The sequence below is a fragment of the Drosophila rhopaloa genome, unplaced genomic scaffold (genome assembly GCF_018152115.1).
Source record: "Drosophila rhopaloa isolate 14029-0021.01 unplaced genomic scaffold, ASM1815211v1 contig_155, whole genome shotgun sequence".
Classification (NCBI taxonomy): domain Eukaryota; kingdom Metazoa; phylum Arthropoda; class Insecta; order Diptera; family Drosophilidae; genus Drosophila; species Drosophila rhopaloa.
The window spans coordinates 7,189,860-7,213,408 of NW_025335034.1; the positions used below are offsets into that span (position 1 = coordinate 7,189,860).

The 23,549-nt window shown below is 41.3% G+C and overlaps 3 protein-coding genes across 11 annotated transcripts in view; 2 read left to right on the forward strand and 1 right to left on the reverse strand.

Moving 5' to 3' along the window:
* The first annotated feature begins 975 nt into the window (after nt 1–975).
* LOC108041219 (tubulin alpha-1 chain) lies at nt 976–3,340 on the forward strand. Its single transcript, XM_017119081.2, has 2 exons — nt 976–1,128; nt 1,797–3,340. Exons 1-2 carry the CDS (start codon nt 1,126–1,128, stop codon nt 3,144–3,146), a joined length of 1,353 nt encoding a protein of 450 aa, XP_016974570.1. The 5' UTR covers nt 976–1,125; the 3' UTR covers nt 3,147–3,340.
* Nucleotides 3,341–6,606: 3,266 nt separating this feature from the next.
* Nucleotides 6,607–7,349, forward strand: LOC108053742 (enhancer of yellow 2b transcription factor). The gene is made up of 3 exons (XM_017136457.2): nt 6,607–6,827; nt 6,878–7,016; nt 7,072–7,349. Exons 1-3 carry the CDS (start codon nt 6,751–6,753, stop codon nt 7,162–7,164), a joined length of 309 nt encoding a protein of 102 aa, XP_016991946.1. The 5' UTR covers nt 6,607–6,750; the 3' UTR covers nt 7,165–7,349.
* The window catches only part of LOC108053491 (protein AF-10), a 37,670-nt gene continuing 21,336 nt past the window's right edge, over nt 7,216–23,549 (reverse strand). For 3 of the 9 annotated variants that reach the window (XM_044456924.1, XM_044456923.1, XM_044456925.1), the window contains exons 6-14: nt 15,791–16,283; nt 14,993–15,353; nt 12,645–14,355; nt 11,772–11,949; nt 11,536–11,700; nt 10,126–10,585; nt 8,876–9,392; nt 8,191–8,445; nt 7,216–8,126 (exon numbers count right to left, since the gene is read on the reverse strand). In XM_044456924.1, the coding sequence (XP_044312859.1) occupies nt 8,404–8,445; nt 8,876–9,392; nt 10,126–10,585; nt 11,536–11,700; nt 11,772–11,949; nt 12,645–14,355; nt 14,993–15,353; nt 15,791–16,283 (3,927 nt within the window). In that variant the 3' untranslated portion in view covers nt 7,216–8,126; nt 8,191–8,403. Of the gene's footprint in view, nt 8,127–8,190; nt 8,446–8,875; nt 9,393–10,125; nt 10,586–10,906; nt 11,701–11,771; nt 11,950–12,644; nt 14,356–14,992; nt 15,354–15,790; nt 16,284–23,549 lie in introns of those variants that run through there. The other 6 variants (XM_017136169.2, XM_017136168.2, XM_044456928.1 and 3 more) reach the window with 5 other exon arrangements.

Here is a 23,549-nt window from a genome sequence, read left to right on the forward strand (position 1 = left end):
GCAACACAAAACACAACAGGAAAACTTAAAAAATATAAGCCGGCTCATTAAGTCCCACTACATGGACAGATTTTTCCCAAATACGTTCCCGTTCTGCAACAACTCTCAATATCAATCACATCTTAATAACATGCCCTTCCTTTTACCAAAATAGAACAACCTTCCTTTTAGTCAACACATCCAACCCTAGCAACGGGAATATCACTAAAATAATTTAATTTTCTACAAAACTAATTAATAAAACTAACAAGAAAGAAAGCAGACTTAAGTTTATAAACCCTTGCAGCCATTACAAAACGACTACATTTCTGCTAAAAATATTACTAAATACCAAAGAAAAAAAAAATTAAAAACAACAAAGTTAAACTTTTTTTTTTTTTTTTCCGATTGCTTCAATGGTACTACCACCTGCAATAGAAAACATTTTAGAAAAGTTTCAAGCAGATAGCTTTAAAACTGAGGTTCTAGATTGCGTAGAAACGGGCGGACGGACGGACATACGGACATGGCTAGATCGGCTCTCTTGGTGATGCTGATCAAGAATATATATACTTTATAGGGTCGGAAATGTTTCCTTCACTACGCTGCAAACTTTTGACTGATATTATAATACCCTCTGCAAGGGTATACAAATGTTGTTCTTTTAACTTAAATAAAATAAAGCCACAGGTGCTGATGTTTTAATTCCTAGTAACTTTATACTTTTAATTAATAAGTCAACATTATAATAAGTAAAATTTCGAATTATTATTATTAAAATTGTTTATATTTAAGGTTTGGAAACGGTTAAGCCAACCGATTCGGCTAGCAAAGTTCTGTACCATGATTTGGATCCACGCTAGTGCGACCAGTCGGTGACAAAATACAGAGTGACCAAGTGCTGTCGCCTGGAAATTACCAATTATCGATTTTGCGGCGTTAAGATCGCTGACATGCCACCTCTAGCTCCGGCACCTATATAAAGCAGCCCGCTCCCTAGTGTTCATATCCATTTTACGTTTGTCAAGCCTCATAGCCGGCAATTCGAACGTATACGCTCTCAGAGACGGACCTCGAAATCGTAGCTCTACACTTTTCTGTGAATTTTCCTTGTCGCGTGTGAAAAACCTCTAATAAACTCTCAATATGGTGAGTAGCAAACAAATTTAAGTGAACATTAGAGTAGAAAGTACTGTCGGCTTAATATAATGGGCGAGCAGAGCGACTTTTGGTAAAATGGCGGCCGGTTTTTGCATTTTTCTTGAAAAGTGATGACGTCATGTTTTTTTTTTCGCAAAGAGAATACTCGTTGGAAAGCTAACGAAATTAGGTGTAAAAGGGAAAAGAGGCTTTGGTTAATTAAAGAAAATCTTTTTTAATATAGGGTCCCGAGTTTAAAAATATTATTTTTCTGGAGAAATCCTTTTTACTAAATGTAGGTTTTTAAGAAAAAAAGTACAGAGAAAATGGCGTCAGTAAAATTCCGGCAGAAAAAAAAAATACAGAAAAAAAATAAAATCTGTATACCATATAAGCCATCTCACTCGCACGCATATGTTTAAAAATATTATTTTTCTGGAGAAATCCTTTTTACTAAATGTAGGTTTTTAAGAAAAAAAGTACAGAGAAAATGGCGTCAGTAAAATTCCGGCAGAAAAAAAAAATACAGAAAAAAATAAAATCTGTATACCATATAAGCCATCTCACTCGCACGCATATGGGACCAGCTCAAGTTGGGCGCGGCTCTGCTACTATCGATTTTCTTGGGCGTGAAATTAATCATCTCTTTTTTTTCCCCTTCCCCTTTTCGTCTACAGCGTGAATGTATCTCTATCCATGTCGGCCAGGCTGGTGTCCAGATTGGTAACGCCTGCTGGGAGCTGTACTGCCTGGAGCACGGCATCCAGCCCGATGGCCAGATGCCCTCCGACAAGACCGTGGGAGGAGGTGATGACTCGTTCAACACCTTCTTCAGCGAGACGGGCGCCGGCAAGCACGTGCCCCGCGCCGTGTTCGTGGATCTAGAGCCCACTGTTGTGGATGAGGTCCGTACCGGCACCTATCGTCAGCTGTTCCACCCGGAGCAACTGATCACCGGCAAGGAGGACGCCGCTAACAACTACGCCCGTGGCCACTACACCATCGGCAAAGAGATCGTTGACTTGGTTCTGGACAGGATCCGTAAGCTGGCCGATCAGTGCACCGGACTGCAGGGTTTCCTGATCTTCCACTCCTTCGGTGGAGGCACTGGCTCGGGCTTCACCTCGTTGCTGATGGAGCGTCTCTCCGTGGACTACGGCAAGAAGTCCAAGCTGGAGTTCGCAATTTACCCTGCTCCCCAGGTGTCCACTGCCGTCGTTGAGCCCTACAACTCGATTCTGACCACCCACACCACTCTGGAGCACTCGGACTGCGCCTTCATGGTCGACAACGAGGCTATCTACGACATCTGCCGCCGCAACCTGGACATTGAGCGACCCACGTACACCAACCTGAACCGTCTGATTGGCCAGATTGTATCTTCGATCACTGCTTCTCTGCGATTCGATGGTGCCCTGAACGTAGATCTGACAGAGTTCCAGACCAACTTGGTACCCTACCCCCGTATCCACTTCCCGCTGGTGACCTACGCCCCGGTCATTTCGGCGGAGAAGGCCTACCACGAGCAGCTGTCTGTCGCCGAGATCACCAACGCCTGCTTCGAGCCGGCCAACCAGATGGTCAAGTGCGATCCTCGTCACGGCAAGTACATGGCCTGCTGCATGTTGTACCGTGGAGACGTGGTGCCCAAGGACGTAAACGCCGCTATTGCTACCATCAAGACCAAGCGCACCATCCAGTTCGTGGACTGGTGCCCCACTGGCTTCAAGGTTGGCATCAACTACCAGCCCCCCACCGTGGTGCCTGGCGGAGATCTGGCCAAGGTGCAGCGTGCCGTGTGCATGTTGTCCAACACCACGGCCATCGCCGAGGCCTGGGCCCGTCTGGATCACAAGTTCGATCTGATGTACGCCAAGCGTGCCTTTGTCCACTGGTACGTCGGTGAGGGCATGGAGGAGGGAGAGTTCTCCGAAGCTCGCGAGGATCTGGCTGCCCTGGAGAAGGACTACGAGGAGGTTGGCATGGACTCCGGAGATGGCGAGGGCGAGGGTGCTGAGGAGTACTAAGCGTAGCACAACTCCAACGCTCGGTGGGAACGTCATTGGTGGGCGGGCTAACCGTCGAAATCAGTGTTCACGATTCCAAACGCAACAAAAAATTCACTGCAACACTATAAAGCGTACGATAATGAAAAGAAAAGAACCAGATAGTATTTTATCCACAAAGACACGTATAGCAGAAAAGCCTAGCTAACTCGGCGATAAGTTGTGTACAAGAATAAAATCGGCCAGATAAGTGTTGACAGCATAAAAAAAACCCCAGTTCGTTTTTCTATAGTTTTCCTTCCTTAGCCGTCATTTATTCCAGCGTAAGGGGTCATCGAACGAAGTTTTCTCTGCGGGAAAGCAGAGCAGACGCTCTCTTGGTCTATAATTAGCGCTTTCTATTTTCCCCTGTTTCGGGCCAGTGCCGCGCCTGTTTCGCTGTTTGTGGCAAGAGCGGACTGTACCAGGCCGTGTGGCATGCACTTGGCTTTCCACTTTTCTTGTATTGATTCTCTGGGACAATGAGTCATTCCTTTTAGCAAAATCACTGCTGTATATAGCCACGCCAACTCGGCAAAACGATGACTTCATTTCCTAACTGTCGACGAACATGCCACTGCGAATGTGAGTGTGGGTATAAACTTGATTACAGCGGAGGTCAAAGTAATAGCAAGCAAGTTTTTTTTAGCAATCTACATAATTCACATTGATTTTTCTATATTAGTAGCAAAAATCGATAACAACATGTTTTTATTCTTATTAAAGCCAAGAGAATAATTTGATTTATAAATTTAAAAAAAATAAAACATTTAATATATCTATAAATATTTTAAAACAATAAAAAACTATAAGTTCAGGGGTCTTTGTAAATTTATTATGTTGGATTCTTGGCATAGTACAATTTTATGGAGAGATTATTCATTAACTGTGTATGTATGTACGTGTGTATGTACATACATATGTACATGCATATGTATCGTTTTATTGTATTACAAAATTTTTGTTCGGCCGATTTGTAAATGTATTTAGAACTCTATAAAAGTTAACGCTTTTGTACATATAAAGTGTAAATTTATAATTTTCTGGTTTTACAAGCTAGCATACCTTTTTTGGCAAATCAACCCCCACGAAGTACATATGTATGTATATATGTACATATGTATGATGCATTTACCGACCTTTCGTGGGGGTTGATTTGCCTAAACCGAAATTGAAGCCTAGGTAAACCGGCTTGTTGTTGTGTTGTATGGGCCGCCTTCTCAGTCTGCGCCCAATGCGGTACTTTTAACAAATAGACCGAAGAGCCAGAGCCAGCTGCTACAGCTGATATCGAATTTCCAGAAAAAACACAAAAGACAAGGCAGGAAATGCAGCATGTAATAATGTACTTATATACATACATACATATATGATATATTGAATGAATAAGCAGAAACTTTCGACCGCCATTGAGGTTATGTATGCTGTCATTTAATACAAATGTCCCATTCTTGACTTTGAATTAGGTTATGTATAAAGTTTACTTAATAACCAAGCCTTAACCCAAATTTTAAACATATTATGCCTAATATTCAGATTTTTAAGCCAAAAATAAAAACAGATGGGCTTATAAAATCAGAGCCAGCCAAAACAGATTTGTATGGCGTTGTGACTGTATTTGGGCAACCAGCTATGAAACCAACACATTTTTATGATGAAGGCACCTTGCAGCCGGCTTAGGGAATTTCATGCAGCTGTAGGCGGATTGAGTGGGAGGTCTTGAGCGTTCAATATGATTAAATGGTCTTTGATTACAAATGTTTGATCAACAAATGTACTTTTGAAATTACAGAAAAACAATGTCTGTATGTACCAATGTTCAATGCAAAATTATTTAGAAAGTCAGCAAAATTCCAAACCAATACACATATGTACTTATGTATGTACATACGATATGTATCAAATAAAGAAGATTCAACTGAATCGGGGAATAGTTTCGGTCTGAACAAAAAAGGCGTTATGGGGGTGTTATTTACATCCTAACCGAAATTGGCAGGATAAGGTTTCTGTGACACCAATTGACATCATTCAATAAGTTTATCGGTTCCGATTATACCTAAAGGTAAATAATATACATAAATAAATTCAATATGTAAATTACATGCTTATGTTTGCGTTCTACATTTTGTTTGACATAGACATTTTGACGCTGCCAACTAGTTTTCTACATAGCAGAGTTGGCTAGTTAGCTCTTTCCCGTTATATCAAGATTGCTAGAAGTGTTAACAAAATTGTATATGTATACCCTGCAGATGAATTATTATTTTGGTCATAAGATTGCAATGCAGTGATCATCTGGCGAGTTGACATAGGCATGTCCTCCTCTTTCTTTACCGTTTTCCGAGCTGAATTTAAGAGCTGTAGAATGTGTGTTTTTTTTGTGTCAGCAGATCAAGTTTGAAAGCGCTGTATATGTATATCCTTTCCAACGGACGTTTATATCCTTTAGCTACCGTATGAACAATCGGGTATAATTTATTATATTAGCTGTTTTAAAAGAAATTTGAAAATTTCAGAAGGCTTCTTTCTTAGTTTTTTTTTCCATTTTTGGAGCAATACCTTGAATTTGATCAAAATCCAGTTCCTATAGCTGCCACATATTTACCATACTGATCATTTTTTTACTAGCATTTTATTTCTGGCAATCTTATAAAATTATTTTTAAATAGCATAACTTTAACAACATGAATCACATTACAAGAATATGGTTTTAAAATTGTATTGATCCGAGTAAAACTTCCGAAGTTTTGAGCAGTTTGACGTAGGAAAGTGGGCACGTTATATATTAGAATTTTGGGTGTCCAAAACTTTAAAACGCTCTCCTGAAAAGTTTCCATTTTCAAAGTCGGTGTACACGATCCTCCAAAATCTACTGGACGAATCGTTTTGCACAGTACTTCTTTACTAAATTCCTCAGGTAACGCTGTCTAGTTTTTTTTTGTATTTGCGAAAATGAATATTTTTACAACAGCAGATAATTCGGATTTTTTAGATTTATTTACAAATGTGCTAAAATATCGATAAGGCTTTACTCGGTGCGACTAGTTCCAATTCACTTTGCAGTCGACACAAAATATTTAAAATATCTGTCACTAATCACATGTCAATCCAGTTTTAAGTTTAATTGTTAAGTTAAATAATATCATATTCAAAGGAATATCAAAATCAATTAAAAAACTAAAATTAAATATTTGTATAAGCAATCTTTAAAAGAAATAAAACTGATGTCCGCCTTTTACGGGATTAAATTCATTTCGACAGTATTAATCAGTTTTACAGAGTCTCTTCAATTAAATTAATAAACGATTAAGAAAAATGGTTTCAAAATAAAATGTTATCTTGTTCAAAATTTTTTGGAACTTTAAATACATACTGTTTAATTTATAAGTGTTGAAAGCAGGAATCGTAAGCCATAATCGCTGATCCAATTTAAAACCAGTTCCAATCCGTTCCGGTTCTTTAGTTCCCTAGAATCAGATTATCATCAAAACACAGCAAATAAATTCCAACGTCTTGCGCTTAAAATTTTGTGTAAAATATACAAACATAGAAAGAGTTGAGGTGTTCAAAACTATAAACTTAAACGATGCCAAACAGCAAAGAGATGGGAACGGATGCTGATCCCGTAGACGATGTCAAGTTGAACAGCCGCGATAGCGTCGCGTAAGTTCTTTCTTTAAGTTTTATTGGCAATAAATCTCAACTCCCAATAGCTTGAAGGATTTGCTGCAGAAGCGATTGTCGGAATGCGGCTGGCGCAAGGACATTGAGGAAATGATACGCCAGACCATCGAGGAACGGGGCGTGGCTAACTTGACCCACGACCAGCTGGCAGCTGAGATAGTCCCCCACGTAGGTTCATGTCAACAACTTCGGCTACATTTTTAATCCATAATTACCAAGATAGGCTCGTGCTTTGGTTCCCGACGTTATTCGAAAGGAGATGCTGATGCGCGTGCGTGCTGCCTTGGATTCATCTTTGCCCCCCGAAAAGAACTGACTCTTTCATTCAGTATCCACCAGAGCATTTACAGGAGTCACGCAGCCTATCTAAAATTCTAGCACGTGTTTGTGGTTTATTATATCGTATTTAAGTAGATATTTACACTCTTATTCTAGTTATGAATTGCGCCATTAGTTATACAATATGCATGTAATAAATAAACATCCTAATTATAGTTAGAATACGTTGTTGCTATGTTCATGTTATGGATACTCGATTGGCTAAACAAAATTTATAGGGATTTTGTTGGGGGAAATTAGGAACGCGGCTTGGGCTCTGCTTCTATTGGTTTAATTATTCTACAAACAATAAGGCTGAACTGTATGTTTTAATAGGTTAATGTTTTATGATTACTTATTCAATAACGAGTCGATTGAAAAGTCTTTGAATTTGGCGTTGGAATCATCGTTGAACAGCTGCGGCTGCAGTGGTTCCAGTTGCTTGGGAACTGTTGCTGCTGATGTTGCCGTTGCTGTTGGCAGCATTTTCAATAGTTTGTTGCGTGGCTTGCGCAAAAACTTTGTGTTTATTTGAAACTTGGTTGGTTTGTGGTTTGCACTTGACTGGGCTTGAAACATTGATGTATTTGTGGCTGAGTTTTCCGCTAAGGTTGTTGATGGGGTCTGTAATGTTGCTACTGTGGTTGCTGCTTGAACTGTATTGGTTGCGAAGCGATAATTTTGGCGCCACACTCGCAGCTCCCCTGCTCCCGGTGACTTGACAGTGGCCAACGGTTTAGTCGCGGTTGCTGGATTGGATGCTTTTGCCGTAATTGCCGATGCATAAGCATTGGGTCCGAAGCACTTTAGAAAATTCTGTACATGCAGCAAACTTTCATTCTCGTTTTTATGTAATGGCCTTCGTTGTTTGTCCTCGTTCTCGTCCTCCGCCTCGTAGTCTACCGACGACTGCTGCTGAGAGGAGGATGAAAAGGTTGACGAGCTGCTGTTGCTGCTGAGCTGTAATAATATATTTCGATTAATTACTTAAACAAACAGCAATGATATAATTGCTAGCACCTACATCATCGTCATTTTTGTCGATCAGCTGCTGAAATCCAAGCTCAACCGGCTTAAGCTTGCTGAGGTTACGTTGCTGTGACAGCTTGTTGTTGCCGTGATTACGGGAACTGCTGCATTGCCTGTTGCTGTTATGATGGCGTTCTTTGTTGGCCAGGTCTTGCTTCTTCTTCAGCTGTTGCTGTGCCTGCTGAAGCACTTGCTCACGGTACGACTTTCAGCTGGTTTTTGCGAGGTTATCGTCGCGCCTTAGTTGGGACTGAAAGTGAAAACAATTATTGAGTAACCAGTTCACAGTATTAATGATTCTACACCGGTTTTGGGAGCATTTTGAAAATAATGTCTTAAAATGTAATATATCTCGATATTTCTTTCAGCCTGGCACACAAAGACAACCAATTTTGTTCTAACTGCCGACAGCAATAATTATTTATGAAATATATGGGCGGAAAAGCAGATGAATTCGAAATAGTGACATGTGTGTATTGAAATTTCTTTGGCTTTTCCGATTGAATGACTGGTGGGTGAATTAGTGGGTAGATGAAACATGGGCCATGACGCAAAATGAAAAGGTGAATGCACGAATAACAGGCATTGGCTTATGGATTATGGATTCTCATGTGGCAAGGACATGCACCCACAATCACACTGACACACACACAGGAACTTGCTCGCACGCACTCTACTACCTGGTGATGCGTGCTGTAGAGCGCCGCGTGGTGCGCCGCATAGGAGGAGGAGGTGCTACTTAAACCGTCAACGCCAACGCCGCCGCCACCCACTTGAATCTGAATGCTAGGATGTTGGTGTGGGTGTGGGTGGTGGTGCTGCTGACCCATGCCCGTGCCCGTGCCCGCTGTGGTCGTAAAAGTAGTTGTGGTTGGTGCTGCTGTTGCAGCCATGGCTGTCGCTGACCCACCTCGTCCAATGCCAGCGGCAGCACCACCTCCAGCGCCCAGGCTGATTCCTACGCCCAGCATGTGGGCGGCTGCCACAGCTGCGCTGGTGTGGTGCGACTGGTGAAGATTCTGCTGCACTTGTTGCACGTGCTGCTGCTGCTGCTGGTGTTGCGCCTGTTGCTGCTGCTGCGACGGTTGCTGGTGGTGCAAGGTGTTGCTATTGACGGCGCTATTGGCATTTAAACTCCCCATGCTGCTGCTGTTGATGTTTCCAGCATTGTTGTACGCGTGGGCCGCAGAAATATGCCTGTAAATGTGTGATAAGAAGTATATTTGTTTTTAAAATATATGTATAACCAGATCTGGTTAAAATAAATTAAATTTAAGCAGGTTTTGAATAATTTTAGTTTCAACAATCTTGGTTCTGTTTGCACCTAAATTAACAAAATATCGTAATAGAACCTTGGACATCCTTAAAAGTACCTAATTCAAGATCCAAAGTTTCAAATGAGAAGATTACTGAGAATAATTTCAAAACAAATTATTTTTGTTTTTTTTCCGATTGATTTATTATAATGCACCAATAAAGTTGCCCCGTGCAAGGGTACAAATAAATAAATACTATTTAAATACTTAAATATATACAAGTATCTAGGTGCACATATTTAGTTAATCCCCAACGGTGTTTATACGGCATGTTGATTTCCTGTTAGTTGTGTTTCGAATTTACGTTTTACTTATCGAAGCTAGAGTTATTCACAACTAACAGAAAGTCAATATGCTTCAATACACCGTTTATTCCAAACATTTCTGCTAATGTAATTCTGTTTTTTATACAATACAATCACAATAGCAAAAGCTTTATCGGATTAGTGAGATCTTGTAACCTTTAAGTGAATCATGTTAGAACGATAAAACAAAGGACATAATTTTAAAATTATATATATATATATATATATAATAACGATTTCATACATCGTTTCACTAGAGTTGTATTTTTACGCTTACTTTTATTTGCTATCCAGAAGGACCGAGCTTACCTCATTCCCAAATTGGCTGCATTCGTCATATTAATGCCGGAGAGGGACATTTGTGTTGCAGGGGGTCCGCTGACATTTGAAGCGGTTGAGGGATTGCTGTTGCTGCTGTTCACACTGTTGCTGGCGGTGTTGCTACCACTGGTGCTGTTGCTGCTGCTGTTATTGCTGGTCGTGACTGGTCCGCGGTAGTCCAGCACTACTCCGCTGGAACTGGCTGGTGCCACTGTGGGTCGACTATTGGCCATGGTTGGGATGGTGGTATTGGTATTAATAGCAGTGGTGGCCAGCGAAACGGCTGCTGCGATTGTTGTTGCCGCATTAAGAGCACTTATGTTGGTGCTGAGTCCGATGTTGCTGCTGGAAGCTAGTGTGGAAATGACAGAAGTAGAACAAGTTGATGTTGCTGTTGTTGTTGAGGTTGTTGTTGTGGTTGTTGGAGCTGCCGTTGTTGATATGGCGACTGTAAGCATTTTGGATAGATTGTGAGTACCCCATTGTTGTTTCCATCTTCACCAAATTTGTGTATTTTGTGCGGTATTAGTTTGTAATTTGTAAGTGGGTGTGTTTGGGATGTGTTCAAAGACGTGTGCGGGGGTTTGGGATTCTCTTCACTTCATGCAACAGACAGCAACACAACAAACTTAGGTGTAACTAAAAGTAAAACTGTTAACCTGAGGTTAACATTCAACCCAACGTCTAGTTTTGGTATGGAGGTGCTGTCGTTGAAAACTTAATGTGCAAATAATGAAAACTTAACTAAATGAATTTAGAATTTGTGTTCGTTTTTGTGTTTAATATATTAAACATTTTATTCATTTTTAAAATAAATAAAATCAAAAAAAGATTAGCGTTTAGATATCGTAAGAACTTAACTATTAACTTGACCAAGGAAATTAATTTTTTGTTACAAGAGTAAGTATAATAAGGATCTGTATTTCGCCGTAAATACAAAATCTAATTTAAAAGTTTAATCTAAGGTAAAATCTAACCAGGGGATGGACTAATGATGAAAATAGAGAAGCATTCCGTTTTCTAAAAAAGATAATGAGTTGTCAGTATGGTCGATAAAGGCAATGATAACTTTTCACTGCTTCTGTTTGCCAAACAGTAATTTCGTTCACAGAATATGGGTGTGTATATTATGTACATATTTCTCTTATAAACAATACCACCAGTTTAGTTGTTAACTTAACTTAAGCTACTTAAGACTACGACACAAACTAGACTCAACCTCCTTTTATATGTACAACGAATACCAAACAAAAAATGTAAGTTCAAAAATTAACGCATAATTTGGTCTGTGAGCAGTGGCTGTGTAAATGGGATGTGTGGCTCCTCCAGTGCCAAGTGGTGGGAGCGAGCAAGTGCCGACACCAAGTACAAGAGAGAATAGGCGGCCTCTCTACTTACCGTGCGCCTCGGCCTTTGCATTGCTTGCGATGGTGTTAAGCGGGATCTGCAGGCGCGCATTGACCGCCAGCAGGTGATCGCGTCGCGCTATTAGGCTGGTCACATGCTCCTCCAGCCGTAGGTTCTCGCTCTGCAGCTGGTGCAGGCAATTTAGGAGCGAGGCAACTGAAACACAAAAATTTAGTGTTAATTTCTGAAGAACCGAATTTAGCTCCCGATATGCGACTCATACTCACTGTCAAAGTGCTGCGCCTGCTCCATGAGAAACTGGGATCCCTGTTCCCACTGGCGTTCGAGCAGCTGCTCTAGACTCTGAGGAATGGGCATGTTACCGTTGATACCGCCACCGCTGAACATTGACTGGAGCGGATTCGGAGCTGGTGTGGCGTTGCTGGAGGCGGCACTTAAGTTGCGCTGTAAAAAAAATGAAAAGGAAATATTTTAGATTTGAAATCAATCTTATTTTCATGGCGGTCCAAATTTGATAAAATTTGTGCGCATAAATCCATTGGTGTATTATCGTTCGGAAACAAAATATTTTGTTACAAATAAACTTTTAAAATGTATGTTATTTATAAGTAATATGAATAAAACTTTAAAAATTGAATTTCTTGTATGCGTTTCAGTAAGAACGAGGACGGAAGCTAACTTCGGCAAGCCAAAGTTTTAATACCCTTGCAGACATATAAAAAGGGATATTTTTACAGCTTTTAACAATATATTTTGAAACAAAATATTTTGGTACAAATAAACTATACGAAAAATGTTCATCGCTTATGTCAAATAAACTTTTAAAATGTATGTTATTTATAAGTAATATGAATAAAACTTTAAAAATTTAATTTCTTGTATGCGTTTCAGTAAGAACGAGGACGGAAGCTAACTTCGGCAAGCCAAAGTTTTAATACCCTTGCAGACATATAAAAAGGGATATTTTTACAGCTTTTAACATCCCTTTTATCCCTTTCATGGCTATATCGGAAACGTCTCCTTCACTGCGTTACAAACTTCTGACCAAAATTATAATACCTTCTGCAAGGGTATAAAAACTTATAGTTTTACATTTTTTTTTACAAATGTATTTTTTATAAATGTAATAAGAAAATTACCTGCTTTCCGGGGAATGGGACTCCAGCGTACTGCGAGTTAATGGAGTCGGACGTGTATATTGAGTGATCCTGCACCTCCATGTGCAGCTGTTCGGAGAGCTTCTGGGCGACGCTGCTGTTCGGATTTATTTGGTTGCCTAGCATGTGGGCGGCCGTGTGTGTGATGATCGAGCTGGCCGAGGTGGATGTCGTTGACGCAGCGGGTGTGGCCGGCGGCGTGGGTGTGCTGCTAGCCGGATTGCTCGAGCCACTGGCCGCTCCGTTCTGCAGTATGCGCACATCCTTGAGATCCTGTTGAACATTGCTAACAGCAGCGGCTGCAGCTGCAGCTGCCGCCGTAGCTGCTGCTATCGTCGAATCCTTTGCCTTGCGTCCGCGCTTCCGCACATTTCCAGGCTGAGCAGCCGCACATGTTGGAGCAACGGCAGTCAGCGAACTGACTGCCGCCGTTGCCGAGTGCATGGCCGATCCAATCTCCGAGCCAGGGGAACTGGGTGGCGAGTCCTTTATGGCGCTCACAGGCATCATGGGCACGTCTAACTGCGTCTGACTCTCATAGGTAAACTTGAGGCCTCCGGTAGAGCCACCACCAGCCATTGAGTTAAGTGGCAGCTGGTTGCTCAGCATGACCAAAGGAGCTGTTGTGGCGGGGACTGCGGACGCTGATAAAGATGAGCTGCTAGCCTGGCTGAGATCTGGCGTTCTGTTGTTAGTTTTCGACGTAGGCGTATTGGAAGAAGGAGTGTTATTCGTATTAGTGAATTGCAAAATCTCTAGATCTTCATGTTGCTGCTGTGGCTGTTGCAAGTGCGGAAAGCTAGCAGAGTTGGAAGCTGAGGCTGAGCTTGAGGGAGAGTTGGATCTAGCGGGGGGTGCATATTGCTGCTGTTGTTGCTGCTGCTGTTGCTGATACAGCTGTGTTTGCTGCGCACGCAACATTTTTTTGTTTAGGGGCTTGGTTTGGCTGTTGTTGCTTCCCGCCGGTATCGCGTTGCCCGAGGAGTTGCTGCTGCCGCGATAGCTCCCCGTAGCTGACATATTAACCGGCGAGTCTAGCAGATTAACTACATTGGGCAAACCACTGGATCCTCCACTCGAGGAGGAGGACGAAGTGGACGAGCAGGACGAGGATGTTTGCTCGCCATTGTGATTGGTGTTGTTGCTGCTGCTGCTGTTATTGCGCGTGCTGCGACTAGTTGCAGTGGCAGCCACTGTTGCTGGCGGGGAATCGACCGAGGACGAGGACAGGGATTGCAACATTACCACCGGCGAGGATACTACTGGTGGTGCCACAGACGACGGTGGCGGTGTGGGCGTGGCACTGTAGTGAGGCGAGCTATGACGACTCTGCTTCTCGGCTGGTGAGGCAGCAGAAATTGCTAAAGTTGCCGTTGTCGCCACTGTTGCATCATTTTTACTTTGTGCAGCTCCCCGTTTTTTGCCCGACCTCGAGGGACCCTTGGAATTGGAGGCAGATGTGGCAGTGCCACTCGACAAGGAGGACGAAGAGGTCGAAGTGGAGGAGGAGGAGGAGTTTGTGGAGGAGTGCAGCACAAGTGGCTGCTGCGATGACGCATTCTGTTGTTGCTGTTGGTGTAATTGTTGCTGCTGCTGCGGATTTTGTTGGTGATGGCTATTGTGATGGGTGGGGTGATGGTGGTGGTGGTGATGGGCATGGTGGTGATTACTGCCACTCTCACCGGAGCGCGATCTACGTGTGATTGATGGGTGGTTGGGTGATCAAACCGTGTACAGTGTAGGAAGATATTAAGCAAACAAGAGAGAGAAAGAGAGAGAGAGACAAAGAGAAAAATAATGGATTTTATAGATCGCGCTTTTTTGATTTTAAGTTCCTCAACTTGGAAGTTCCAGGAAAAAACCGATGAGCGAAATGAGTCGAAAACTAAAAGAAAATGTTGAGTTCTGTTTGTGTTTCAAGTCGGATTCATTTTACAGGACCCGAAAATGATACAATTTAACATTTGAAATTAGGAATTTTTAATTAAAAGAAAACTTTCTTGCATTTATGTGCAAATTTATGATATTATTACGGATCCGACAAGAAACACAAAATTTGAAAGGTCAATGCTTATTTTATTTTCATTGACGATTCATTTAAATCAGAACAAAAAAATACAATAATAATATTTGTCTAAATCTCTATGTGAGGTAAACTGAGGACTATAGACTAACTACACACGCACAGCAACGCAACAAAACACATTAAAACAGAATGTGAAAATATATGTATATACGATCAGTATAAACTAAAAGCACGGGCAAGCGCAGGCAACAAATAAGAAATAGTAGGGCCAGTCAGTCTGGAAGGCTCACTTTCGGATGCATACCTGCTGCGTCGTGCCGGTGGTGCCTCTTGCTCCTGCAGCTGCTGCACCCGTGTTGTTTGTTTCTCGTAGCTGATCTTTAAGTTGCCGCTCTCCGTGGTTGTGGCAGTCAGGTTGCCACTGGCAATTGGGACTCCGCTGGCGGAGATTATGCTGCCGCCACTATTGCCGCTGACTAGGCTGGCCAGGGCCGGCGATGACTTGCCGCTCTGATGCTGGATGACCGACGAGGAGCCGCCGTTGGGGCCACCACTACTCGCGCCGCTATGAAACGAGCCTGCTGCTCCACCCATTGGCGGTAAATTGCTCTGCTGCTGATGCTGCGATTGAACGCCGCTACTGCGCGATGGTGCTGATTGTGATTCTGCAAGGAAAAATAAGCACAATTATCGGTATGGATTTGGACATACTTGATTATTTTTATTTTTTTAGATTGCTTTAGATGTGTGACACACTCATAATTATTACTTGGTTATTAAACATAAATGAAACTATAATTCCAATTAAACTTATAGATTGACAAATAAATAAGTTGTAATTAAAATCTAATACCCAATCCTACAAGCCCCAAGACTAATCTGAGTGATTCTGAAAAAATTAAGACCTTTACATCGCGTCGCAGTTTTGAAAAAATAATGGTCGTATTATGATTCAAAAATTAAAGAATCGAAAATTTAGGTAAAACAAAAATTATATACACATTTTTAATTTAAATGCGAGAGTCAACAAGATTTTAGACTTTATTCCTTTGTTTTTTATTAATACTCGATTTAATCCATTTTTCTACAGGTGTCAACTTACCGCTGGTGGTATTAGTGCTACTGCTGCTGGTGGGTAGATTTATTCCAGGTACATTAGCCGTCGACAGCGGGACGGAGACATACAGGCTGGGTGCATTGCTGCTGCTTCCAGTCGTCGGCTGCTGATTGCTGCTGCTGCTGATGTCCTTGGTGCTGCTGCCGTGCTTGTTGCTGCTGGAATTGCTGCTGGTGCCACCGCCTGTGCTTCCTGTGCTACTCGACTTGCTCGACTCTGTCTTTGGATAACCACCGGATCCCACGACGGATGGTGCTCCTCCGGTCGTCGATCCGCCGGAACTGTTGCCGCTGAAGGTTGCGCCTGCATTGCCGCTGGTGCTGCTGCTTGAGGTAGTGCTGCCCGTCGCTGCAGGAGCCGAAGCCGCCGTTGCACTCGCCGTCACCGCAATGGATGCACTCGTCGAGCTGGCCAGCGGTGCATTTACATCGGCGGTGGCGGATGTTTGATGGGTGGGCGGGCTGAGTTCGGTACGTTGCTGCAGGCGACAAGAACGCAGGAAGTGGCAATTATTATATGATTATTTGGTATGTGACTCACAAGTAAACAAGCTGATAAGAACCTATATATAATAAGCAGGGCAACAACTAACAACTCAAGTTAGCTTAAGTTAATATTTTGTATTACCCAAACAGAGGGGACGGCGTGGTCGATCAGTTGAACGGCATTGTAATAGATTTGGTTTCAAAGTTCGATGTTACGATCGATATTGACAATAAGTTTATTTTTGACAAGTGCTACCAGCATTATCGCGTTAAATTTGTATATATGGTTATGCTGTGAAGTCATGCATTAGGCGAATATTTTTATAAGGAATATTAAACACAGTGACTCAATTCTGTGAGTTATAATATTATTATCAAAATATAAAAACATTCAAAAAACTTTAAGCAAATTAATCATAGGTTTGCAAAGATTTTAAACTTTGCAGAAAGTCTTTTTTCTGTTGCAGGTAGTATATAAACCCCCACTTAAACAATCGGGAAAAAAGGGAAATTAAAGTATAACTTTGTTGTTTTTTAACCTACTCTGATACATACTTTTTGTTTTGTTTTTTTTTTGTAGAAAAACGGTTCTAGTAATATATAAATCGGACGACTGTATCAAATAACTGACATAGGGATGTACGGGAAAAGGGAAATCAAATTTTTCCTTCGCTGTTTTTAACATTTACCCAAATACCCCGAAATACTATACAGTAATTTTTTACGAATTACGAGATTTACTGTTTGACGTTAATACAAATCTATTTCATATAGCTAGCTTACCTGTTTTGAAGCTTCGAAATCGAAACATAGAATATTTAATTATTGTAACACCTGCAAAAGGGTATGAAAACTTCGGCTTATCGAAGTCGCCTGTCTCTTTTTTACCTTCATACCTTTGCAATCGACTGACTTTGGGCTTAGCTCAAGACACCCACAGAGAAAGTTTAAAAAGACTTTCGGAAATTCTTTATTAAAATTTTATAGAGCTTTATCTCGAGAGCGCTTCCATATCGGTGTGAATAATTATGTTTGTTCCTCGTCTGATTTGCTTTTTAGCTTTGCGGTCATTAGCAACATCCGGTTGGTGGTGAACCATGTAAACACATGTTTACAACACCATCACCATCAATGCAGAAGAATAACAAACACACAAAACCAGAGAGCGGAGCTCGAGTAACAGGCCAATAACAGGCTGTTAAACTGAGCTAGCAATCACAGCAATTCATTGCTTTTGTTGATGTTTCTGCAAATGCAGCGGGTGGATGAAAGAAAGAACAGGGACAGATTCTTAACGTATGTGTTCAATATACATAGAAAAAAAGGGCTGGCACATTAATGCAACTCAAAAAGCTTGTATCGCTGATGTTGCTGCACACAACCAAAAGCCTAAAAAGAAACGGAACAAGTACGTGAGTCAGAGTTTAAAAAGAATGCAAGACACCCAGACTGCAGCTGCAACAAATGTTGCTGCATTGCTGGTCGAGTTTTTCATGTTGTTATTGTTGTTACCGTTGTATTTTTGTGGCTTTGGCTCTCGACACATGCTGCCATATTCAGCTTAATTTATATATATATATTTATATATAGGTTTGTGTAGGGAAACAAATGTTACATGCAGTGAATGCACAAAAAAACAATAAAGAGCAAGGCCTACTGATTGGGAGAGAAACTCCAACTCCAACTCCACCCGCCCTCTCTCTATATTGCTGCCTTTCTCTCGCTCTCTCTCTCTCTTTTCCCATCAGACTTGCTCGCTATTGTTGTTGTTTGATATCGGGGTTGGGGGTGCAACATACCTCATACATACAAACAGCACACACACACAATGTAGTTTGGTCACGTAGCCCAACAACATACAAAAAGTTTAAATCTATGAGCGGCGTTGCCACCTGATGAAAGGTTTTCCCAATAGGAAAACGCAATTGATTGGGATTTTCAACCAACATGGTGACCGCGCAAGCCTGTTGCTTTGAAATCTCGGGTGTCGAATTTTTAAAACTGAAAAAAAACGCCTTCATGTCTCATTAGAAGCAGGTCAAGAAAGAAAAGAACCGGCAACGATCCGGGACAACTCAAACCACCATCTGCCTCATAAAAACAAAGCTAGTTAAATATCGAGAGATGGCCTTTTACTATTTTAAGGTAATTTTCAATAGAATATACCAAAATTTTGTTCAAAAAAATTACGGTTGAATTAATAGGTTTTAAAAATGAAGAACTAATTTTAGTTTTTTCATGGATTGTTAAAAGATTTGATTGAAAGACCAAAATTTTTATTTATGTAAAAACAGTATAAGTAATGAACGTTCTACCGTAAACAAAATTATGTATATCCTGTAGGTTTGTGGTTTGTTTCGTAATTCCATGCTCAAGCTCCGTATCTTTTAAGCTCCACGCTATGTTTTCTAACCCTTTTTATCCTCTTGCGAGCCAGCTGCCGCAATTGTGATTATCCTGTTGCTGCAGCTAATGTCCTGAAACCAGAGCGGGATCAGAATAGCAAATCTACCCCTATGCTGTACATTTTTTTTTTACAACTTAAGCTTGCTTTGCATTTGGCAATCGCTTCCTGGACAGATTTCAATTGTATGTCCATTGTGCGACAAATTCAATTCAATAAATGAAGCCGAGTCGAGACAGCCGGAAGTAAAACACCAACTATAAATATTATATTAGCGTGTCTGCGTTTGAGTGTGTATGCTCAATCCTACCCTTTCGCGATTTCTCCCTCTGTTCTAACAAACAATGCTGTGGGTTAATGGTCGTATAAAAGGGTTGTCCTTGTCCCCTTTGCGGAAAGAATTTCGCATAAGTGAAGAAAAATTCCAAGCAAACAATAAGCAAGTCGTCAAATAAACGATAGAATTATTCAAATTCAATTTAACGTTATTTTTTGGGAAATGACAATATAGAATGTTGTTGTAGCTGGTAGAAAGAAAAATCAAAAGGAATTGCTCAGATTCCAAGGAATAAACTAAGCGTCTGGGATATTCTTTATTGAATTAAAGCTTGACAGGAGCAAGGAATGTCTTGCAAAAGCAATTACACATATCTATGTATCAAGGGGATAATTGGGCGATCAAAGGGAATATAGGGTGAGATTTTAGAAACAGCCTTTTGGTTGATTGGGTAGTCCTACCCGAGCGATTAAAACTTAGAGTTTTGCTGTTCAAGCAAGTTATGGCGTAACTTAAAGATGAAAGCGCGAGAATTAGATTTCAACAGTTCCACCAATGATTTTAATCATCGGTAAAATCTTTTAGTCTTTATTTTTTTAATTCAGACTTTTTACATTGTCTCATAAATAAGAAAGCCTTAACAATAAATTATTTGTTCAGAAAAAGTAGAAAGAAGAGAGAAATATTTTGCTTACACAAAAAGTTAAAGCTATTAAAACAGTTTCAAGGAGTTTTGGAAAGTTTTTGTTAAATTTTTATAATATTTTATTTAACTAATTTCTTCGGCCACAAATATTAAACAAAGATCTCAGAAAGCAAAAATATGAAAATATCTTCTTTAAGACCTAATCCGCTTTTCAGCGAAAACAGAACAACACAATGCCTGTCAATTAAAATATAAATTAGAGCAAGAGGGACGGGACGGGAAAAAAACAAGATGACAGCAGAAAGGAAAGGTAAGTAAATACAGATCCCAAGACAGGACAACGGCCCGCATTTCTGCGACCGAAGCAGCAGCTGTAATAAGATCGAAGCAAGGATCAATCATCCGCCAGGAAGCAACAGCCAGCACAAGAACAAAAAAATAAGGGTAGCGCTGCTGAACGAGCTCAAGTTGTAGACGCGAGAGCGAGGAGATGCTTGGCAGCTGTCGTAAAAAAAAGGCGCTAAATTTGCCTTGTTGATTGTATTGCACAAGGCCAGAAGAAGGAAGCGACATGGCCCGGCGAAGGATACATTGTGACGGAATTTAAGCGGTTTGCGAGACAGACGGCAAAACCAGCCCGCTATCTATATATGTTTTTGGGCCTCCAAAGGGGAAACGGGAAGGATAAGGCGAACAGCTGTCCGCCCGGAATCGCCTCTGCTAGCTGGTCACGTAGTCCTGGAAAAACAGGAGTATAGACCACCCTTAATGGCACTTGCACTAATCAATAATCGAGCAGAGCACCATGTGTCACAACTCTGATATATGCGATTTAGGCCAATTAGAGTGGACGGCAGGCAGGGAAAGGAGATGAGGGGGAGGGGCGGATCCTGGGGTAATTGAAGGTGTCTTTCCTCTCAGCATTTCTTTTGTTTTCCAGCATACGTGGCAGATGGCCTACAGTTGCAGGTGCGTGTTGCACGTTGCTTGCTGCACGTTTAACTTGTGCTTAAATTATTGATAGAGTGTCAAAGACATTGGAAATCGAACAGCGACGCAATAAGGGTTGCTTAAAAAGGACCCATTAAGGACACATTAACAAGGCGATGGAGGGAATTTAAATGAGAATCCTTAAAGTATCGATCAATCCCTGTATCATGGGAAACAAAACAAAACTTGATCGATATAGTTTTTAATAAATAAGAAACGGGTCAGTTTCTAAAAGCCAAAACCATGTCTGCCCTCATCATACTAAATAAAAATAAATAAAAAATGGAGCGGCTGAAATATATTTCTATAACTGTCATTACTGGGTGGTCTCAGTGTTTTAAATTGAATAACTACTTTGATTTATTCCCCAAGAATGACAAAAAAAAAGGAAGCTTTCTTGTGTTTACTTTATAAAGACAGAAACTAAATCTCTGTATTTCTTATTATATGTCCCTTTATAATTTAGATTTAAAATTTTAAAGGTCAAACATTCTTAATCAGAAAGTTATCAGTATACATAAAACTGCCCGTCATTCGTTTGTTTGCTGAACGATATTGTAGAAATTGGTCGTAGATGTCGAAGATGATGATATGAATATGATATTAATATCCTAGATACTTAAGTCATTTGTTCAAACGGTTAGTAGCTGACAGAAGGATAAATTCCTTTCCGGGTTTTCAAGCAACTAATAAATACAACCTTAGACTTTTCGATTAGTTTTTAAGAAGAGTACCGACTACGGCATCCTTAGAGTTTTAAGAAACTATTAATTAAAATGGAAATAAAGGGAAATTGCTCAGCTTGCTACAATTTCCTCGTTGACAAGCCAGACAGCTTCCAGGGAGTTCCAAAAATAGATTTGTGGGATTGGCAGGGACAGATGTTTGGATGCAAGTATAGGCCTGGTGCCGTGTTTTTTGACGCAACGAAAAGTGTCTTGTGGGCAAGGGAAAAGTCAAATTCTTACCCCGGAAAGCAGGAAGCGTATTTTTAAATTGTGCGGATATGTGGTGGTGGATCCTACCGCTCCTCCCGTTCCCGCCACCCCACCGCCTAGATAAGAGGGCGAGGCAGAGGCGGAACCGCCCACATACTCGATGGTGGCTGAGGGTGTAGTGGATGCAGACGAGGGCGACGACGAGGCGGAGGTCGAGTGCTGGCTGTTGTTGGGATGGTGGTGAGGGTGGTGGTGATGTGACCCGACTGCTTCCCGGTCCCTCTCCCTATCCCGCTCTCGATGACGCCGATGTTCCCGGTGCTCCCGATCCCGGTGCTTATGGTGTCGGTGCTCCTTTCCCTCCCGCTCCCGCTTCTCGCGTTTTTTCTTTTGTTCTTGCGATGTTCCTTGTACTCGGCCATGTCGATGTGGTTGTTGTTGCTCTCCGCCGACTCAGGCTCAGCAGTGGCCGCCATGCTGACCATGGCGGCAGTAAAGTCCACCAAAGCGGTACCCGAGGTGGCTGCCACTGCAACGGCAGGCGCTATATCCATTGGTTGCGACTGCGAGGTGTCCATGGTGTCCATCATCATCATCTTGGCCGCTCCTCGCCCCCGTCTTCTTTGCGAGAGAGCCAGGTTGCTCTCTCTCTTCGATTCTTTTTTGAGCTCTGTAATTAACTGGACAGGCTCTCCAGGTCTTCAGTATTTTTTAATGTTTCTTCTACGATTTGCCTTTGTTGTTGTATCGTTTTCAATATTATTATTTTGTATGCTGCCTGTATTCACCCTCTCACGCACACACAAAATCACAGCGCATACGTGAGAATCACCTCTCTCTCCCGTTTCTCTTGTTGTTGTTGTTGTTGGGGTTAATAACTTGCGTGGCGGCGACTCGCTCTCTTACTTCTGCTCTCTCTTTCTCTCTCACGCGCGACGATAACTTTTTCCTCAACGAAACTAAATTTCTTTTAATTGAAAACTTGACGCTTTTTTGTTGGAAAAACATGTGAGAGCGCCGCGGCCACGTGAATATTAGTGAATATTTTTCACAAATACAAAAATTTAATTTAATCACAAGCACACACACACAGAAAGCAAAACGCTATACAGACTATCAACAAATTATCCACTATATTTCTGGTTCACATGCACGGAGGCTGCAGCGTTGGCGGTGCTGCACGGCCATAGAGTTATCTAGAGAGGCTATAGTTGCTGCATGGTCTTGTCGTACGGAGTTCGAAATTCGAATAAACTCGCCAGTTTTCATCCGTTCGCTTAGAGGCGCTATTGCATGGGAGATAGAGAGAGAATACGAGCGCGAGAGAACAACATCGCTCTCTGGAACTCGCATTGCATTGTTGTTGGTTGGCAGCCGGTTTTCAGTGGGGGATTATTGAGACGTCTGTATGTATTGTTGTTATTTCTGTGCCAGTGTGAGTGCATGTCTGCACGTAGGCCAGACGCACACTCGCACGCACACCGGTGTGCAGACGGTAAAAAAAGAACAAGAACACACGGCGACAGCATAAAAATAAACATACATACAAATATACATAACTGAGTTAGGGACGGAGGCACAGAATTAAAATGGAAAAAGGTTACCTAGAGAGCATTTGGGAGTCTGTTACAAGTACAATTATCCAGGTGTCAATTAATTCAAACTCAGAAATTCACCAATAATTGTTGAAGCTGTCACTTAGTACTTAATTCTCTCTCGCCGTTGAAAATTTGGATTGAGCAACGTTTTAATCCATATATGTACACATACACAGAAAGAAAAATGTTTGCCTAATGAAATAAAGGATTTAATTATCTTTTTTGACCACATACCATAATTATAGTTGGATTTGTACAAACTTTTAATTTTTGACTATGACATTAAAATCTCCAAATTATATATTTAAGTATTTACATTAAGTTAAAAATAACAAAGTCCATTGTATAACTGTGGAATTTTATGTATAAAAACAAATGTAAATGTAAAATATATACAAAAAATATA